We start from the raw sequence: 15,877 nt of genomic DNA, 5'->3' as shown, positions 1-15,877 counted from the left end.
CGTTCTTCAGTGGGCTCACTCTGCCAAGTTAGCCGGTCACCCTGGCGTTCGGGGTACGCTTGCTTCCATTCGCCAGCGTTTCTGGTGGCCCACCCGGGAGCATGACACGCGTCGTTTCGTGGCTGCTTGTTCGGTCTGCGCGCAGACTAAGTCCGGTAACTCTCCTCCTGCCGGCCGTCTCAGGCCGCTTCCTATTCCCTCTCGACCGTGGTCTCACATCGCCTTAGATTTTGTCACCGGACTGCCTTCGTCAGCGGGGAAGACTGTTATTCTTACGGTTGTCGATAGGTTCTCTAAGGCGGCTCATTTCATTCCCCTTGCTAAGCTTCCTTCTGCTAAAGAGACGGCACAAATCATCATCGAGAATGTTTTCAGAATTCATGGCCTTCCGTCAGACGTCGTTTCGGACAGAGGTCCGCAATTCACGTCTCAATTTTGGAGGGAGTTTTGCCGTTTGATTGGGGCTTCCGTCAGTCTCTCTTCCGGCTTTCACCCCCAGTCTAACGGTCAAGCAGAACGGGCCAATCAGACTATTGGTCGCATCTTACGCAGTCTTTCTTTTCGCAACCCTGCGTCTTGGTCAGAACAGCTCCCCTGGGCAGAATACGCCCACAACTCGCTTCCTTCGTCTGCGACCGGGCTATCTCCTTTTCAGAGTAGCCTCGGGTACCAGCCTCCGTTGTTCTCATCTCAGTTCGCCGAGTCCAGCGTCCCCTCCGCTCAGGCTTTTGTCCAACGTTGCGAGCGCACCTGGAAGAGGGTCAGGTCTGCACTTTGCCGTTATAGGGCGCAGACTGTGAGAGCTGCTAATAAGCGTAGAGTGAAGAGCCCTAGATATTGTCGCGGTCAGAGAGTTTGGCTCTCCACTCAGAACCTTCCCCTTAAGACGGCTTCTCGCAAGTTGACCCCGCGGTTCATTGGTCCATTCCGTATCTCTCAAATCATTAACCCTGTCGCAGTGCGACTTCTTCTGCCGCGATATCTTCGTCGCGTCCACCCGGTCTTCCATGTCTCCTGTGTCAAGCCCGTTCTTCGCGCCCCCGCTCGTCTTCCCCCCCCCCCCCCCCATCCTTGTCGAGGGCGCACCCATCTACAGGGTCCGTAGGATTTTGGACATGCGTCCTCGGGGCCGTGGTCATCAGTACCTAGTAGATTGGGAGGGGTACGGTCCTGAGGAGAGGAGTTGGGTTCCCTCTCGGGACGTGCTGGACCGTGCGCTGATCGATGATTTCCTCCGTTGCCGCCAGGCTTCCTCCTCGAGTGCGCCAGGAGGCGCTCGGTGAGTGGGGGGGTACTGTCATGTTGTCTTGTCTCTGTCCTTTCCCTTCACCCTGTCTCCCTCTGCTGGTCGTTGTTATGTTACCTTTTCTCCCCCTCTTTTCCCCAGCTGTGCCTTGTCTCCTCCTAATTACCCATTCACCCCGTTCCCCACCTGTTCCCTTTTTCCCTCTGATTAGGTCCCTATATCTGTCTCTGTTTCTGCTCCTGTCCTTGTCGGATTCTTGTTTGTTTGTTTATGTGTCTCATGCCTAAACCAGACTATCATCGTGTGTGCTGCAACCTTGTCCTGTCCTGTCGGAATCTACCTGTCCATCTGAGCCCACGTATGTTCGTCATTAAAGTACTCTGTTTGTTAATTCGCTTTTGGGTCCTCATTCACGCACCATAACATTTTCAGCTTTAGAAAGCAATACTCAACCTTTCAAGGATAAATCCCTCTGCAACCAATGGTTCAACATCTTTTAGTTTTTTTCAATAAATTATATGAAATTTAATGAGCATCTTTCCTGTCGATCCTTAGATATGGTAATCCCAAGGTATGTGACTTTTACTTGACTGGATTATTGCATATAGAGGGTATCACACAGTCTTTAATAGCAAACAATTCACACTTATTAAGGTTTAGGTAAAGACCAGATGCTTTGGATTTTTTTTTATCACATTGACTGCTCTAGGAATCTGGTCAGCATCTTTCAAAAAGAGGGTGGTGTCATCTGCAAGCTGAGTTATGATAATATCTCTGTCAGCAATAGAGATCCCTTTTATATTGCTGGATTTAACAAAACTTGTAAGAAGTTGGGTTGCAAGCAGAAAGAGGTAAGGCGAAACGGGGCAACCTTGCCTAATTCCTCTTTTCAAATCAAATCTAGAAGTGCCATGATTTAACGTAATGGAGATGTTCCCATTCATATAAAGAGTTTTAATAGTACTACAAAATAATTCCCCAAAACCAAATTTCTCAAGGGAGAGAAATAGAAACTCATGTTCCACTGTATCCAAGGCTTTATAAAAGTCTAAGAAGACAATAAAAACTATCTTCAAAGATTAGATCAGAATAGTCAATAAGGTCTAACACTAGTCGGATACTATTAGATATATGTCTATTCCTCATGAAGCCAGATTAGGTCTCTTCTATAATTTTGTTCAACACTGCCTTCATTCTCTTTGCAAATATAGAGGCTAGTATTTTGTAGTCGTTATTGAGCAGACAGACAGGACGCCAACCAGATATGGTTACATGGCTATGGGTTTAGACTGAATGTTGTCATTTAGTTACAGGGCAACCCATAAAACATTTGCGGAATTAGTTCACACAATTAATAGAGTTCGAAACTAAGTCTGGCAGTTTGGATATCTCAAATGAGCACTTCAAGAGGATAATATTCAGTTTGACGCCTTGTTGAATTTTGATTGATATGAAGCCTCTGGCTGATTGCCCTCCTGTTGTGCTGTCGGAATTGATCAATGGTTAATACACAAGTACCAGGTTTTATACTTGATATTTAGTCAGGTGTCATTCTCACAATGCTTTATACCAGCGTTTACCTAACTCGGTCCTCGGGACCCCCAAGGGGTGAACGTTTTGTTTTTCTGCCGTAGCACTACACAGCTGATTATTATAATCAACTAATCATCAAGCTTTGAATCAGCTGTGTAGTGCTAGGGCAAAAACCCAAACGTACACCCCTTGGAGTCCCGAGGACCGGGTTTTGAAAACCCTGTTTATACAGTAGCACAATAATAGTGGTAGTTTAAGGAATACAGTATGGTGTTAGGTTCTGAACAAATGGAGAAACAACTCCAAACGGACGGCTAGAAAAAGCTCGAACCAAGTTTATTCAACCCGTTGGATGCTTTAGTTGTGAACACACTTTGCATATGATCTAACAGGCATTTATTCGTCATGATGAGGTTAGAGGTATGACTTCTCAGAACTGTCCATCTGTTTCCCAAAACTGCATAAATGTTGCCCTGTTGTCTTTGCGGTCGAGCGGTCTGGAAGCAGTTCCACGTCATCCTGTCACTTCTCCATGATAGTTACAAGTGACCATATGTTGACCTTACTCAACAGACTTTGGACATACAGTGAATTCGGAAAATATTCAGACAACTTGACCTTTTCCATTTTTTTCCCCATTACAGCCTTATTCTAAAATTGAATACATAATTTTTTTCCCCTCATCAATCTACACCCAATTCTCAATAATGACAAATAAAAAAATGGTTTTTAGAAATTTCTGCAAATGTATAAAAAAAACCCTGCAATATCACATTTACACAAGTATTCAGACTCTTTACTCAGGACTTTGTTGAAGCATCTTTGGCAGTAATTACAGCCTTGAGTCTTCTTGGGTATGACGCTACAAGCTTGGAACACCTGTATTTGGGTTTCTCCCATTCTTGCAGATCCTCTCAAGCTCTGTCAGGTTGAATGGGAAGCGTCCCTGCACAGCTATTTTTACGTCTCCCCAGAGATGTTCGATCGGGTTCAAGTCCGGGCTCTGGCTGGGCCACTCAAGGACATTCAGAGACCTGTCCCAAAGCCACTCCTGTGTTGTCTTGGCTGTGTGCTTAGGGTTGTTGTTCTGTTGGAAGGTGAACCTTCGCCCCCAGTCTGAGGTCCTGAATGCTCTGGAGCAGATTTTCATCAAGGATCTCTCTGTACTTTGCTCCGTTCATCTTTCCCTCAATTCTGACTAGTCTCCCAGTTTCTGCCGCTGAAAAACATCCCAGAGCATGATGCTGCCATCACCATGCTTCACCATAGGGATGGTGCCAGGTTTCCTCCAGATGTGACGCTTGGCATTCAGGCCAAAGACTTCAATATTGGTTTCAACAAACCAGAGAATCTTGTTCCTCATGGTCTGAGAGTCCTTTAGGTGCTTTTTGGCAAACTCCAAGCAGGGCTGTCATGTGCCTTTTACTGAGGAGTGGCTTCCGTCTGCAGAGATGGTTGTCCTTCTGTATTGTATGCAGATTGATGAGGAAAAACATTAATTTAATCCATTTTAGAATAAGGCTGTAATGTAACAAAATGTGGAAAACGTCAAGGGGTCTGAATACTTTCCGAAGGCACTGTACATTGTGCTCACTTTTTCTCTTACAATACAATTCCATACACAAAGTTCCTCTTCACCATTAATTGACACATAACATATACTGTATATTCATTATGCAGATAACATAACCACTAAGGTCTAATATAGTAACATGTGAAAGTATATTTTAGGTTAGAACCCAACAATTACTATCAAGTGTGTTAATTGGAGGATGATAATGTCTTAGCAATATTGTTTCTTGCAAGTAACTTTGCATTCACAGAACTTGAAAAGTAGGGGGTTAATTGCATTACTTAATGGTGAGTATTGGCTTCCGGTTACTGTTACCTTGCACTGGACTGTAATGGATTATGTTGAGAATAAAATAGAGTGCCATCTCAAGCACTTTAGGCTTTAGGGATTTCCACTGTATGATTAATATAGTAGTGGTAAGGGTCAAAATGTTTGTAGATACATAATGTACAATAGAGCTGTCAGTCCTTTTACTTTGTGTATAATACTTTGACATAGGTGCGAATTGTAATTTCCACAACATTACACATTTTCAAATAATCAGACTGGCTAGTTATTGGAGCATCAAGTTGGGACCACATTTCATCATGCTGGGCCACAAACAGGCTCAATGCCACATGTTTCAGACCCTTTATGTTGAACATTCAGTATGAGGGAGTGAGCACATGCCCCATCCTGATTTTGAAACCTATTGAGTGCACTCTGCGATACATTCATATTTATAATTCATCAGCTTTTACTGTTTACGACTCTCTTTTTCCCCATCACTTTCTTTTGTGTCCTATCTGTCTTTCTTTTCTTGCCCTTTTCTCTGTGTCAGGGCTGCTCCAATGAGACAGTAGTACTCTGTATTCTCATTCCAGCCTTTCCTACATTCTCTAGGTTTATGACGTGTGGCTCCCGGTTTTCTATTTTTTTCCACCACTTCTCCTTGGACTGTCATTGCCGATGACCGTTGCAGCCTTTTTGATAAGTGTCAGATAGAGTATCCCTCAGTGCTTGGTCCAGTTTGACCCTGCAGTCACCCTCCAGGTCAACAATTATCCCATTTAGGTGTCTAGTCAGGTTTAATCATCTGGGCTCATGATCTCATCTGACTGAGTAATGCCCTGCAGTGTCCTGTAGGGGCTGACTAACTGTTGAGCAACACACCATCTGTTTTTCTAGCTATGTTGTTTGTATATGACTGTAACTCTTCTCTCCTTCCTCTCTCTTTTCTCCCTTACTGTCCCTCTATCTTCAACTCTTTCTCTTTGCCTTCTGTCTTCCTGACTTCCCCCTCCTCTCTCTGGTTCTTTCTGTTCCTCTCCTCCAGTACTGCGCATTCCTCTCCCTTCTGTTCATACTCATCTCCATCTCCACCTTCTGCATGGAGACGCACGAGGCCTTCAACACCATCTACAACAAGACGGAGAACGTAACGGAGGGAAACGTGACGCGCGAGGTGATTGTCTATGAGGTGGTGACCGACAGCTGGCTTACGTACGTGGAGGGCATGTGCGTCATCTGGTTCACCATTGAGGTGATGGCACGCGTGGTCTTCTGCCCGGACAAGGTCGAGTTCTTCAGGAGCACCCTCAACATCATCGACTTCATTGCCATCATGCCTTTCTACCTGGAGGTGGGGCTGAGCGGCCTGTCCTCCAAAGCCGCCAAGGACGTGTTGGGCTTCCTGCGCGTGGTCCGTTTCGTTCGCATCCTGCGTATCTTCAAGCTGACCCGCCACTTTGTGGGGCTTCGCGTCCTGGGCCACACGCTCCGTGCCAGCACCAACGAGTTCCTCCTGCTCATCATCTTCCTCGCTCTCGGAGTACTCATCTTCGCCACCATGATCTACTACGCCGAGCGCATCGGCGCCGACCCTGATGACCCTACGGCTGCCAAACACACAAACTTCAAGAATATCCCCATTGGTTTCTGGTGGGCCGTGGTCACCATGACCACTCTGGGCTACGGGGACATGTACCCCGAAACGTGGTCGGGGATGCTGGTGGGTGCGCTGTGCGCCCTGGCAGGGGTGCTGACCATCGCCATGCCTGTGCCCGTCATCGTCAACAACTTTGGCATGTACTACTCACTGGCCATGGCCAAGCAGAAGCTTCCCAAAAAGAAGGGCAAGCACATCCCCCGGCCCACCATGCCGGGCTCGCCCAACTACTGCAAGCCTGACGCTCTCGCTATGGCCACCGCCTCGCCCCATAGGATCCTGGGTAATGTACTCGGCGAGGTGATCGGGTCTGGAGGCTTCGACTGCCCCCTTGCTCAAGAGGAGATCATAGAAATCAACCGAGGTGAGACATTTCTGTTTTCATTCTTCAGTACCATATTTTAAGAGGCAGACTGCAAGTTAACAAACTGGCTTCGACCTTGACTTGTAAAATCTGCAGGAGTTCATCAACACAACATGGAGCTTTGCTGAGCATCTGGGCATTCTACCACTAGCCTCCCCAAGGGCGTAGAACACAAACTACTCCGTCAAAATATTGTATTTTTGGCAAAGAGGTTGTGAAACTGCACAGTTTAGCATCAACAGATAGGCAATCAAATTTGGAACAGGGATTTGCACAGTAAGTGGAGGATTCTGGTCTGTATAAGATTTAGGAATCCGAATGTTATCTGACAGCTAGTTACAGGCACTCAGTAATCTCAGTAATAGTACAGTCCTGCAGATCCATGAGGTGTGGGGTGTGAGTTGGGGTTTAGAGTGCCTATGTCCCTGATAGGGATAGATTGGGGGCGGGAGGGGGTGTGGGGGGTGGCTGATTCTGAATCTGCCCTTGAGAGATGGCTAGCCCATCAGAACTTATGGGTAATTTATAATCAACTGGTGAGTCCACATTTGCCGAGAGGCCTCCATCTGCCCGCGTAGAACAAACACAGTACATAAAAAATGTACCCATTTGGATCTGTTTGCAACAGACCAATGTGCTAACGATTGGTTGAATGTTTAAGATTACACTAGTATGTAATGCTTTTTTCCTTTGGCATGGTTATATACAGTGGCAACTTTACCATGTAAATCTTGGTGGAGCAACAATAAATAAATGTGGAATGCATGCCAGTAAAGCCAGTACACAACACAACACTAAACAATACATTAATGGCACTATAACGGTGCCAAACGGTGCCCACAAACTATTCGGGCCTACATAAAGCTCTCCCAACAGCAGTCCCAACATCTTACCAATGCTACACCTGGCTATCAGCGGAGCCTTGTCTGGCAGTGAAACAATTCATTCAGCCTCATTTACTGCCTTTTAAAAAACATAGCTGATATGGCTGACTTGCTTAAACAAATGTGGTTTCTAATGACAATTGAGATGTACAGACTATGGCATAAGGGGATGACAAGCGGATAGGAGACAATCTGTAATTTCGGTTAAGACTATGAGCAAGCTAGGATCGACGCAACTTTAGTCAATATAACTATTTGTTTAGCACTTTTGAAATGTACAGCGACAGAATTCAGAACATTGGCCGTTTTTACAGTGTTCTCCGTGTACACCAAGTCAGAACCATAGGATAAATTAAGGGGGCATATAAGCAGACAATGAGAGCTCTTATAATATTCAATGATTACATTTCTCTAAAACAGGTTATAGGCTACAGTAGAACAGTCAGAAAAGTAGGCGAAATTAAGAGGCGTAAATTGACCAAATTATTAGGGTGAGACACATGGGCGACTAACATCTTACTACACAACATACACTTAGTATTACTTTCTTAGCCACAGGATACATATCCCTGGAATATTACATTATTTATGAAGCTGCATACATACATTTTGGACTCATACATTGTTGTGCTCGGCTAACTTGAACAGGAAGGTGGTGTGGGGGTCCTCCGAGTTAACAGTTGTTTTGAGCACGGCACAAATCATGCTTCATTGACAGCATGGCCATGTTGAATGTTTATCATTTTAAACTTGGAAAAGAGCCCCTTGATCCCAGATTCGGGACCACACAGCCACTGTCACTGATTCCTTCCAAACCACTCCTTGAATTTGCGATTTCCAACTTGTTGTGTAATGTTAATGTCCAATGGCCATGAGCACCGATACGTTATCTATAATTTCTCTTCAGTATTTCTCGTCATATGACAAGGATTAAAAAGGATTTGCCAGTAGATTGTCGACTTGATTCATGATGATGACTGCTATCCTAAGATTGTAAAAGTATGATGTTGACATGATCAGTCCAATCAAAACTACTGTACACCCCCCATCCCCCAAAAAGATATAACATTTTCCTTTAAAAAAATGTGGGGCTCAAAACAGGTGTGACGGGTTGTCCACTGGTTGTATATCACCTAATATAAACCCAACATCCACATACGACAATAGATCACATGTGTTTTGTAGCCCTTGAGAAATCATTCGTGAGTCAGCAATAATAGTATATTATTGCATAAGCGCCTGTAGTACCCCACCACTCTCTTACTGTCTTTCACGGTCTCTTTTGTTAAGAATTTTGTTGTAGGTTGTTAGTAGGTTGTTGAGCAGGAACTCATCTGAGATCAGATTTGACAGCTGTGTCTGAGGCAGTGGAGGCTGCTGAGGGGAAGGCAGCTCATAATAATGGCTGGAGCGAATGGAATGGCATCAAACACACAAACACATTAATATCACCCATTCTGCTCCAAGAGCCTGTCCTTCCCAATTAATGTGCCACCAACCTCATGTGGTCTGAGGATACAGTGCCTTCAGAAAGTATTCAGACCTCTTTACTTTTTCCACATTTTGTTAAGTTACAACCTTATTCTAAAATGGATTAAATACCTTAAATACCTTAAATATCTACTCTCAATACCCCACAATGACCAAGCAAAAACAGGTTGTTAGAAATTGTTGCAAATGTATTACAAATTAAAAACAGAAATGCCTTTTTTACATACGTATAATGACCCTTTGCTATGAGACTGACCATTGAGCTCAGGTGCAACTTGTTTCCATTGATCATCCTTGAGATGTTTCTACAACTTGGAGTCCACCTAAATTCAATTGTTTGGACATGATTTGGAAAAGGCACACACCTGTCTATATAAGGTCCCACGGTTGACAGTGCATGTCAGAGCAAAAACCAAGCCATGAGGTCGAATAAATTTTTCGTAGAGCTCCGAGACAGGATTGTGTTGAGGCACAGATCTGGGGAAGGGTACCACAAACTTTCTGCAGCATTGAAGATCCCCAAGAACACAGTGGCCTCCATCATTCTTAAATGGAAGAAGTTTGGAAACACCAGGACTCCTCCTAGAGCTGGCCGCCTGGCCAAACTGAGCAATCGGGGGAGAAGGGCATTGGTCAGGGAGGTGACCAAGACCCCAATGGTCACTGGCAGAGCTCCAGAGTTCCTCTGTGGAGATGGGAGAACCTTACAGAAGGACAACCATCTCTGCAGCACTCCACCAATCAGGCCTTAATGGTGCAGTGGCCAGACGGAAGCCACTCCTCAGAAAAACGCACACAACAGCCTGTTTGGAGTTTGCCGAAAGGCACCCAAAGACTCTCAGACCATGAGAAACAAGATTCTCTGGTCTGATGAAACCAAGATTCTACACTTTGGCCTGAACGCCAAGTCTCAAGTCTGGAGGAAACCTGCCACCTTCCCTACGGTGAAGCACGTTGGTGGCAGCATCATGCTCCAGAGCGCTCAGGACCTCAGACTGGGGCGAAGGTTCCCTTTCCAACAAGACAATGACCCTTAGCACACAGCCAAGACAACGCAGGAGTGGCTTCAGGGACAAGTCTCTGAATGTCCTTGAGTGGCCCTGCCAGAGCTCGGACTTGAACCCGATTGAACATCTATGGAGAGACCTGAAAATAGCTGTACAGCAATGCTCCCCATCCAACCTGACAGAGCTTGAGAGGATCTGCAGAGAAGAATGGGAGAAACTCCCCAAATACAAGTATGCCAAGCTTGTAGCATCATACACAAAAAGACCCAAGGCTATAATTGCTGCCAAAGGTGCTTCAACAAAGTACTGAGTAAAGGGTCTGAATACTTATGTAAATGTGATATTACAGTTTATTTATTTTTTATACATTTTGAAAATGTTTATTAAAATGCATCAGCTCACACCCTCGACCCCACCTCCTATATAACCATGTCCAGTTTTTAGTTTACCATGCTGTCTAGCTAAGCCAGTATAGGCATGCACTTTGACACGTTAGTCATTGTCATTTACATATCGTAGTCAAATCAAATGTTTTTCGTCGCATGCTCTGTAAACAACAGGTGGCGGGCTATGAGGGAAATTATTACTTACGAGCCCTTCCCAACAATGCGGAGAGAGAAGAAAAATGAATAATTGAAAAATAATAACACAATGAATAAATACACAACACACTATTTTACTGAATCTGTCTTTGCTTATGCATCTCGTGTATCTCATCTGCAGTATTAAATTGTGATCAGTTTACATGCAGTAACCCCACCCCCCCACCCTCATTCCTTTGGCTATTTTCTTATATACCTTTTTCCAGTGATGGGAGACTGGGGATTCATGATTTCTGTATCGTCGGGCCAAGGTGCCATGCCAAAACCTTCGATATAGCAGCCAATCAAAGTCCCTCAGCTTGCAACCGCAAGCTCTCTGATTGGGCCAGTTGAATCATCAAGTCTGCAACTCCTTCCCTCAAACTATGTTCCAATGTCCGTACTAACATATTGCGGAGAATGAAGCAATGTAATGGGCATGCATCCTAAGTGGTATGCTAGTGTGGATGTGGAAACACGGTCCAGTTTGGCCTCAGTCTCCCATCACAACCTTCCTCCTCTACTATCCAGATACCTCACTTCTCTCCTCCTCTCCTCTTCCTTCATTCCTTCTCCTTCACTCTCTGCTTCTCCCTTGCTCTGCTTCCGGCCCCCCTTTCCCTGTCTCCTTCTTTTCCCGAAAGATTCCAAGCAGAACGGCGACGCGGCCACTGCTGCCCTGGCGAACGAGGACTGCCCTACTATCGACCAGGTGCTGAGCCCGGACGAGCGGAGTCCCGCGGGGCGAGGGGGCACCGGAGTAACCCGGGAACGCTACCAGCAGGACCGCGCTTGCTTCCTGCTCAACACCAGGGAATTCCGCGCCACAGATGGGAATGTGCGGAAAGGTACGTCACTCCCACAGGGGACAAAACCGTAATCACATACACCACATAGGTCAACAGAGCTACACTCAAGATGCCATAAGGCACAAGCACTGATACAGATAAACAAATTCTCTGCATATAGAAGATGCTAATAGGGCAGGTGCACGGGGGACAAATACGTACACATGTGATGTATACATGATCAAATACAGCATATATGGGAACTGATTTATGGTTAGTTACTGAGAACACGCAGACAGACACATGCAACAGCCAAGAGCATTGTAGGAAGAGCACTGTTTGTGTGACAGAGAGGTTCCAAACACTAGTTTCTGACAGGACACAACAACACCCCCGTACAACATCTTTACTCTTCTGCTCTTCTTTGCTCTGGCCTCTATGTTTCCACCTCGTCACCTTCATGCTGTGACACTTCCATCACACTTGGTATCACCTTTCTTTCTTCCTGTCTGTATTTTCTGTCCCTCTCTCTTTCATTCACTGCCTCAAATTGTCATCCTCCATTTTCTCCTTTGTAATTCTCATCCTCTCTCACGCTCATGGCTTCTCTCTCTTTCTCTGTCTCTTGTACATAGACAGTTGACCATGCATTAATTGACCTCTCGTCACTTCTGTTTCTTTCTCTCTCTCTCTCTCTCCCTCCCTCCCTCCCTCTCTCTCTCTCCTGCCTCCCATCCTCCCCCTTGTTTGGCTGACTCCCACTTGATGCCCTGTCCCCCCACCCCCTTTCCTTGTCCCCCATCTTTGATTCCATATCCCCATTCTTTTCCCTCCTCTTTTCCTTTCCTCTTCGAAACATGCCTTATTTACACCCGCTTACCCCATGTATTCTCTTGTTCTGATTCTGAAACGCAATACCTCGATCCATTTCTTTACGGCTGCAACAAACCTTTTTTACCACCTACAACCACCACCACCAAACCTGCACCAAACACTTCTCCTTTACACTCCTCCCAAACTCTCAACGCCACTTTTGACGCTAAACTAGAGGCCGCAGGCTTGGCAGCCAGCCCAGACTCCCCTTTGGCTGATGAATGGTATAAGCTGGAAGGGTCTCTCCTACAGCAGGACCTCAATGCAAACTCCACCTCTTCCTGGATCAAACCATAGGGCCAAGAGGTAACACCTTAAAACCACGGGGACCCCGAAATGGAACCCCGTTAGCTGTACAATATTATTTTTTGGACCTAATCCGTCAGCCAAACATTTTAGGTTCTCTCAACTCCATGACATTGCATGTTGGCAGTTGACACTGAAACATAGCACCCACAGACACACTTGAACACAGAACACACTCACACTCTCACATACAGTACACTATGCATGACTGCAAATCACAACTAGTACCCACTGTGTACACTGTGCTGTGTCTGTACAGTATGTTAGGTAAAGTTGAAGTATCTCCCATAAATTGCCCTCTGTGTTAGTGTAGGTAAGTTCAAATAATGAAATCAACCCTTACAGAAAATCACATGATTACACGTCTGTAGTTTCATGTTATCACATGTTTCTATACATATTGTCACCTGTTATCACATTAACTTCGCAGCAGATCACATGTGATCACATGAAAACGTGTTCACGTGAGAATGTGTGTAATGTCATGTGTTCTTTCCGTAAGGGAATAGATAGGTAGGGGAACAACAGCACCAAGCTATTGAGCTAAGGGTAAAACTGTGATTTTTATATCAAGGCCCAATTGCATTGTATTGCTCAGAGTACCATCCAATCCATTATTCAGAATAACCTGATCTTTCTTTTCCCATATCATGAAATAAGAGGATCTACGTGTTTTCCATATATAATGTATAGTGTAAGATACTGTGTGTGTGTGCGTGTGCGCGTGTGCGCGTGTGCGTGTGCGTGTGTGTGTGTGTGTGCACCAGGCTGTGTATTTGAGAGACTGCGGCCAGAGTGCGATTGTGTGTGCCGCGTGCGGCCGCTGCACTGAAGTAGCCCGGTAACACTTGAGGACTATCAGGAACGGCGGGTCACGTGTTGTCTGATCTGCTCTGTGTTGCTGTCTCTCTCTTCAGGTTGTGTCATATCACGCGTTTGTATGTGGGCTTTTTCATTCTTACACGTTACACTGTGTCTCTGTCCGACTCTCAATGCCGCCCGAGTGTTGTGTTTGTGTTGTTGTCGTGTGTGGCTTTTACTGTGTTCTTTTTTCTGTCACTGGTGCCCTCTATACCTCACTGACATTCACCCTGACAGATAGCAAAAGACACATCGCCTATGCACCGGAGCGAAATTTCCCATCTCACAGATTTCTATCATGATATGATATGTACATATTCTAGCTATATTTAGATAATGGATGATTTTGAATGCGATGTTGTACAGCGGCCATCTTTGGGTCAAAGGTCAGTGGGGTCAGCGGAGCCTCCATGGTCACGGGAATAGTACCTTACGATACATGCCGTGGCGGGAACAACATTTTCAGCCATATCATCATATGGCTCTCCTCAACATTGTACAGTCCTCACATTGACAGACAAATGCGACAAACTAACATCAATGCAATGCTGATTGACGAAAATGTGTATTTTAAGTGTGTCGTGTTTCGAAAACACTATTCCCTAGACCTCAAAATGTGTGCTTTCAGTGCCTAGTGTAGTTAAAAAGGTCAGACGGGACTTCTTGGCTGTACTGTAATGACCAGAGTGCACTCTGTCCCCATAGGTTAACCCTTTGAAGAACCCTTTTTGGTTCCAGGTAGAACCCTTTCCACAGATGGTTGTACATGGAATCCAAAAGTGTTCCCCTTTGGGGACAGCCGAAGAACCCTTTTGGAACCCTTTTTTTCTAAGAGTGTAGTTAGCTGCATTTGTACAGTTAACTGCACTTGGTGAATGAAAGAAACACCGAAATACTGACTCACTGACTGATGCCGACTTCACACTGCCAGACAGACACTATGACAGACTGATTGACCGACAACTGGCTACATGCCATCTAAGGTAAGCGAGCCTTGAGCTGTTGAACTCCTCTCTTGAAAGCCCCGGACTGCTTCGGTGTTGTGTGTTTTTAACGGTTCTTTTTTGTGCATAAAACCTCAACTCAATTCCGCAAATCCCTCTTTAAAACCAAAACGGAGGCCATTTTAAGCAGGAAGCCAGAAGCACTAGAGGTTTCATAGGATGACATTCGGTGTTTACTGAATGAATCCTCCTCTCGTTATCACGGTACAAGCGTTTGGTGGGGGGAAAGCTATAAACCTTTAACTCCCAGAACATTTAACGATATTTGTGCCAATTCTACATGCCAACCTTCAGCTCTCAGCATTGCTGAAAATATTGGTATCAGTAGGGGGACTCGAGGATCACAGAAACTTGACTTCCCTCTGTAACCTGAAACGTGTAACATTTGATAGTAACGGAATAACGTTGCATCCGTGTGAAGCTGAACTAAAAATAGAATACCTCCGAGCAGCATTGCCATTCAATCTCATATTGACCAAAAATCTAATTGAATGCCAAGTGGATAGGAATAAGGTGAAGAAACCCAAAGGGAACACTGTAAAATCACCGGAGGTTTGATGGCCATAATTGCCCCAGCTGAAAGTAATAATGGCTTAACGATGTGTTCCCTTTTTTTGTTTTAAAGTGGGATTCCCTATTGTGCTCTCAAACTGGTGTTGTGTGCTTTTCCCACAGTCTCGTTCTTAGATCTCTGTATGTGCAGTCCTTAAGTTATTTCAGTAGTATTTTAAGTCTCCCTACAAGATACTTGTCCGTTTGACCTCCTTCGCCCGAAATGCAATATGCAGGGTTCAAAAAAGGTCAAAGGGTCAATTACCTCTTTGATTGCTCACTCGCAGTCATTCCCTTTCCCCCTCAATACTGTCCTCTCATCTGTTCTTTTTTTTCTTATTTTTCTTATTTTTTCTTTCTTTCTCTTTACCCTCTCCCTCACTCTCTGTGTATGTTTCTGTGTCTATGGCCATGTTCAAAATCTCTCTTGCCTAACTACTTACTAAAACTGCACACTGTATACTAATCGTACTACATACAGTACTGTTTAGACATGCTGTCAAAAACGAATGCAGTAAGCAACAGCTATCAACATATTAGGCTCATCCATACTGAGAAGAGGTCTTCTAATGTGCAACCTCGCTTGTTCCCCACCACGCGTTCATTTCGGTACAGCGCGTCCCCTTATCGAATGATCAACTGTTGTCGAAAGTGGTCTGAAAAGCTGATTGTCTTCCACAGTAGTGTGCATTGAACGCTACTAAAATCTAGTAGCTAGATGAAAAGTTGATGTGAGTGGTACATCCTGGCATTCAGGGCATACTACATTTTTGAAATTTCACATACTATAAAATGTCCTATTTTCGGATACCCAAATAGCCTAATATTTAGAATGCAAGTATGGATATTTAGACATGGCCTATATGTGTGTGTATTAATATGTGTTT

At 44.9% G+C, this 15,877-nt stretch overlaps 1 protein-coding gene across 4 annotated transcripts in view; it reads left to right on the top strand.

Moving 5' to 3' along the window:
* kcnc3b (potassium voltage-gated channel subfamily C member 3b) overlaps positions 1-15,877 on the top strand; it is a 73,552-nt gene that overhangs the window by 35,695 nt on the left and 21,980 nt on the right. Inside the window, exons 3-6 of one of the 4 annotated variants that reach the window (XM_090202302.1) lie at positions 5,668-6,643; positions 11,251-11,454; positions 12,443-12,573; positions 13,491-13,511. In XM_090202302.1, coding sequence (XP_090058428.1) covers positions 5,668-6,643; positions 11,251-11,454; positions 12,443-12,564 — 1,302 coding nt within the window. In that variant the 3' untranslated portion in view covers positions 12,565-12,573; positions 13,491-13,511. Of the gene's footprint in view, positions 1-5,667; positions 6,644-11,250; positions 11,455-12,442; positions 12,574-13,490; positions 13,769-15,877 lie in introns of those variants that run through there. The other 3 variants (XM_021565255.3, XM_090202301.1, XM_090202303.1) reach the window with 3 other exon arrangements.

Source organism: Oncorhynchus mykiss, chromosome 16 (genome assembly GCF_057628025.1).
Source record: "Oncorhynchus mykiss isolate SJ-2025 chromosome 16, ASM5762802v1, whole genome shotgun sequence".
Lineage (NCBI taxonomy): Eukaryota > Metazoa > Chordata > Actinopteri > Salmoniformes > Salmonidae > Oncorhynchus > Oncorhynchus mykiss.
The sequence above is the reverse complement of the archived record's forward strand: the minus strand, read 5'-3'. Positions and strand labels throughout refer to the sequence as shown.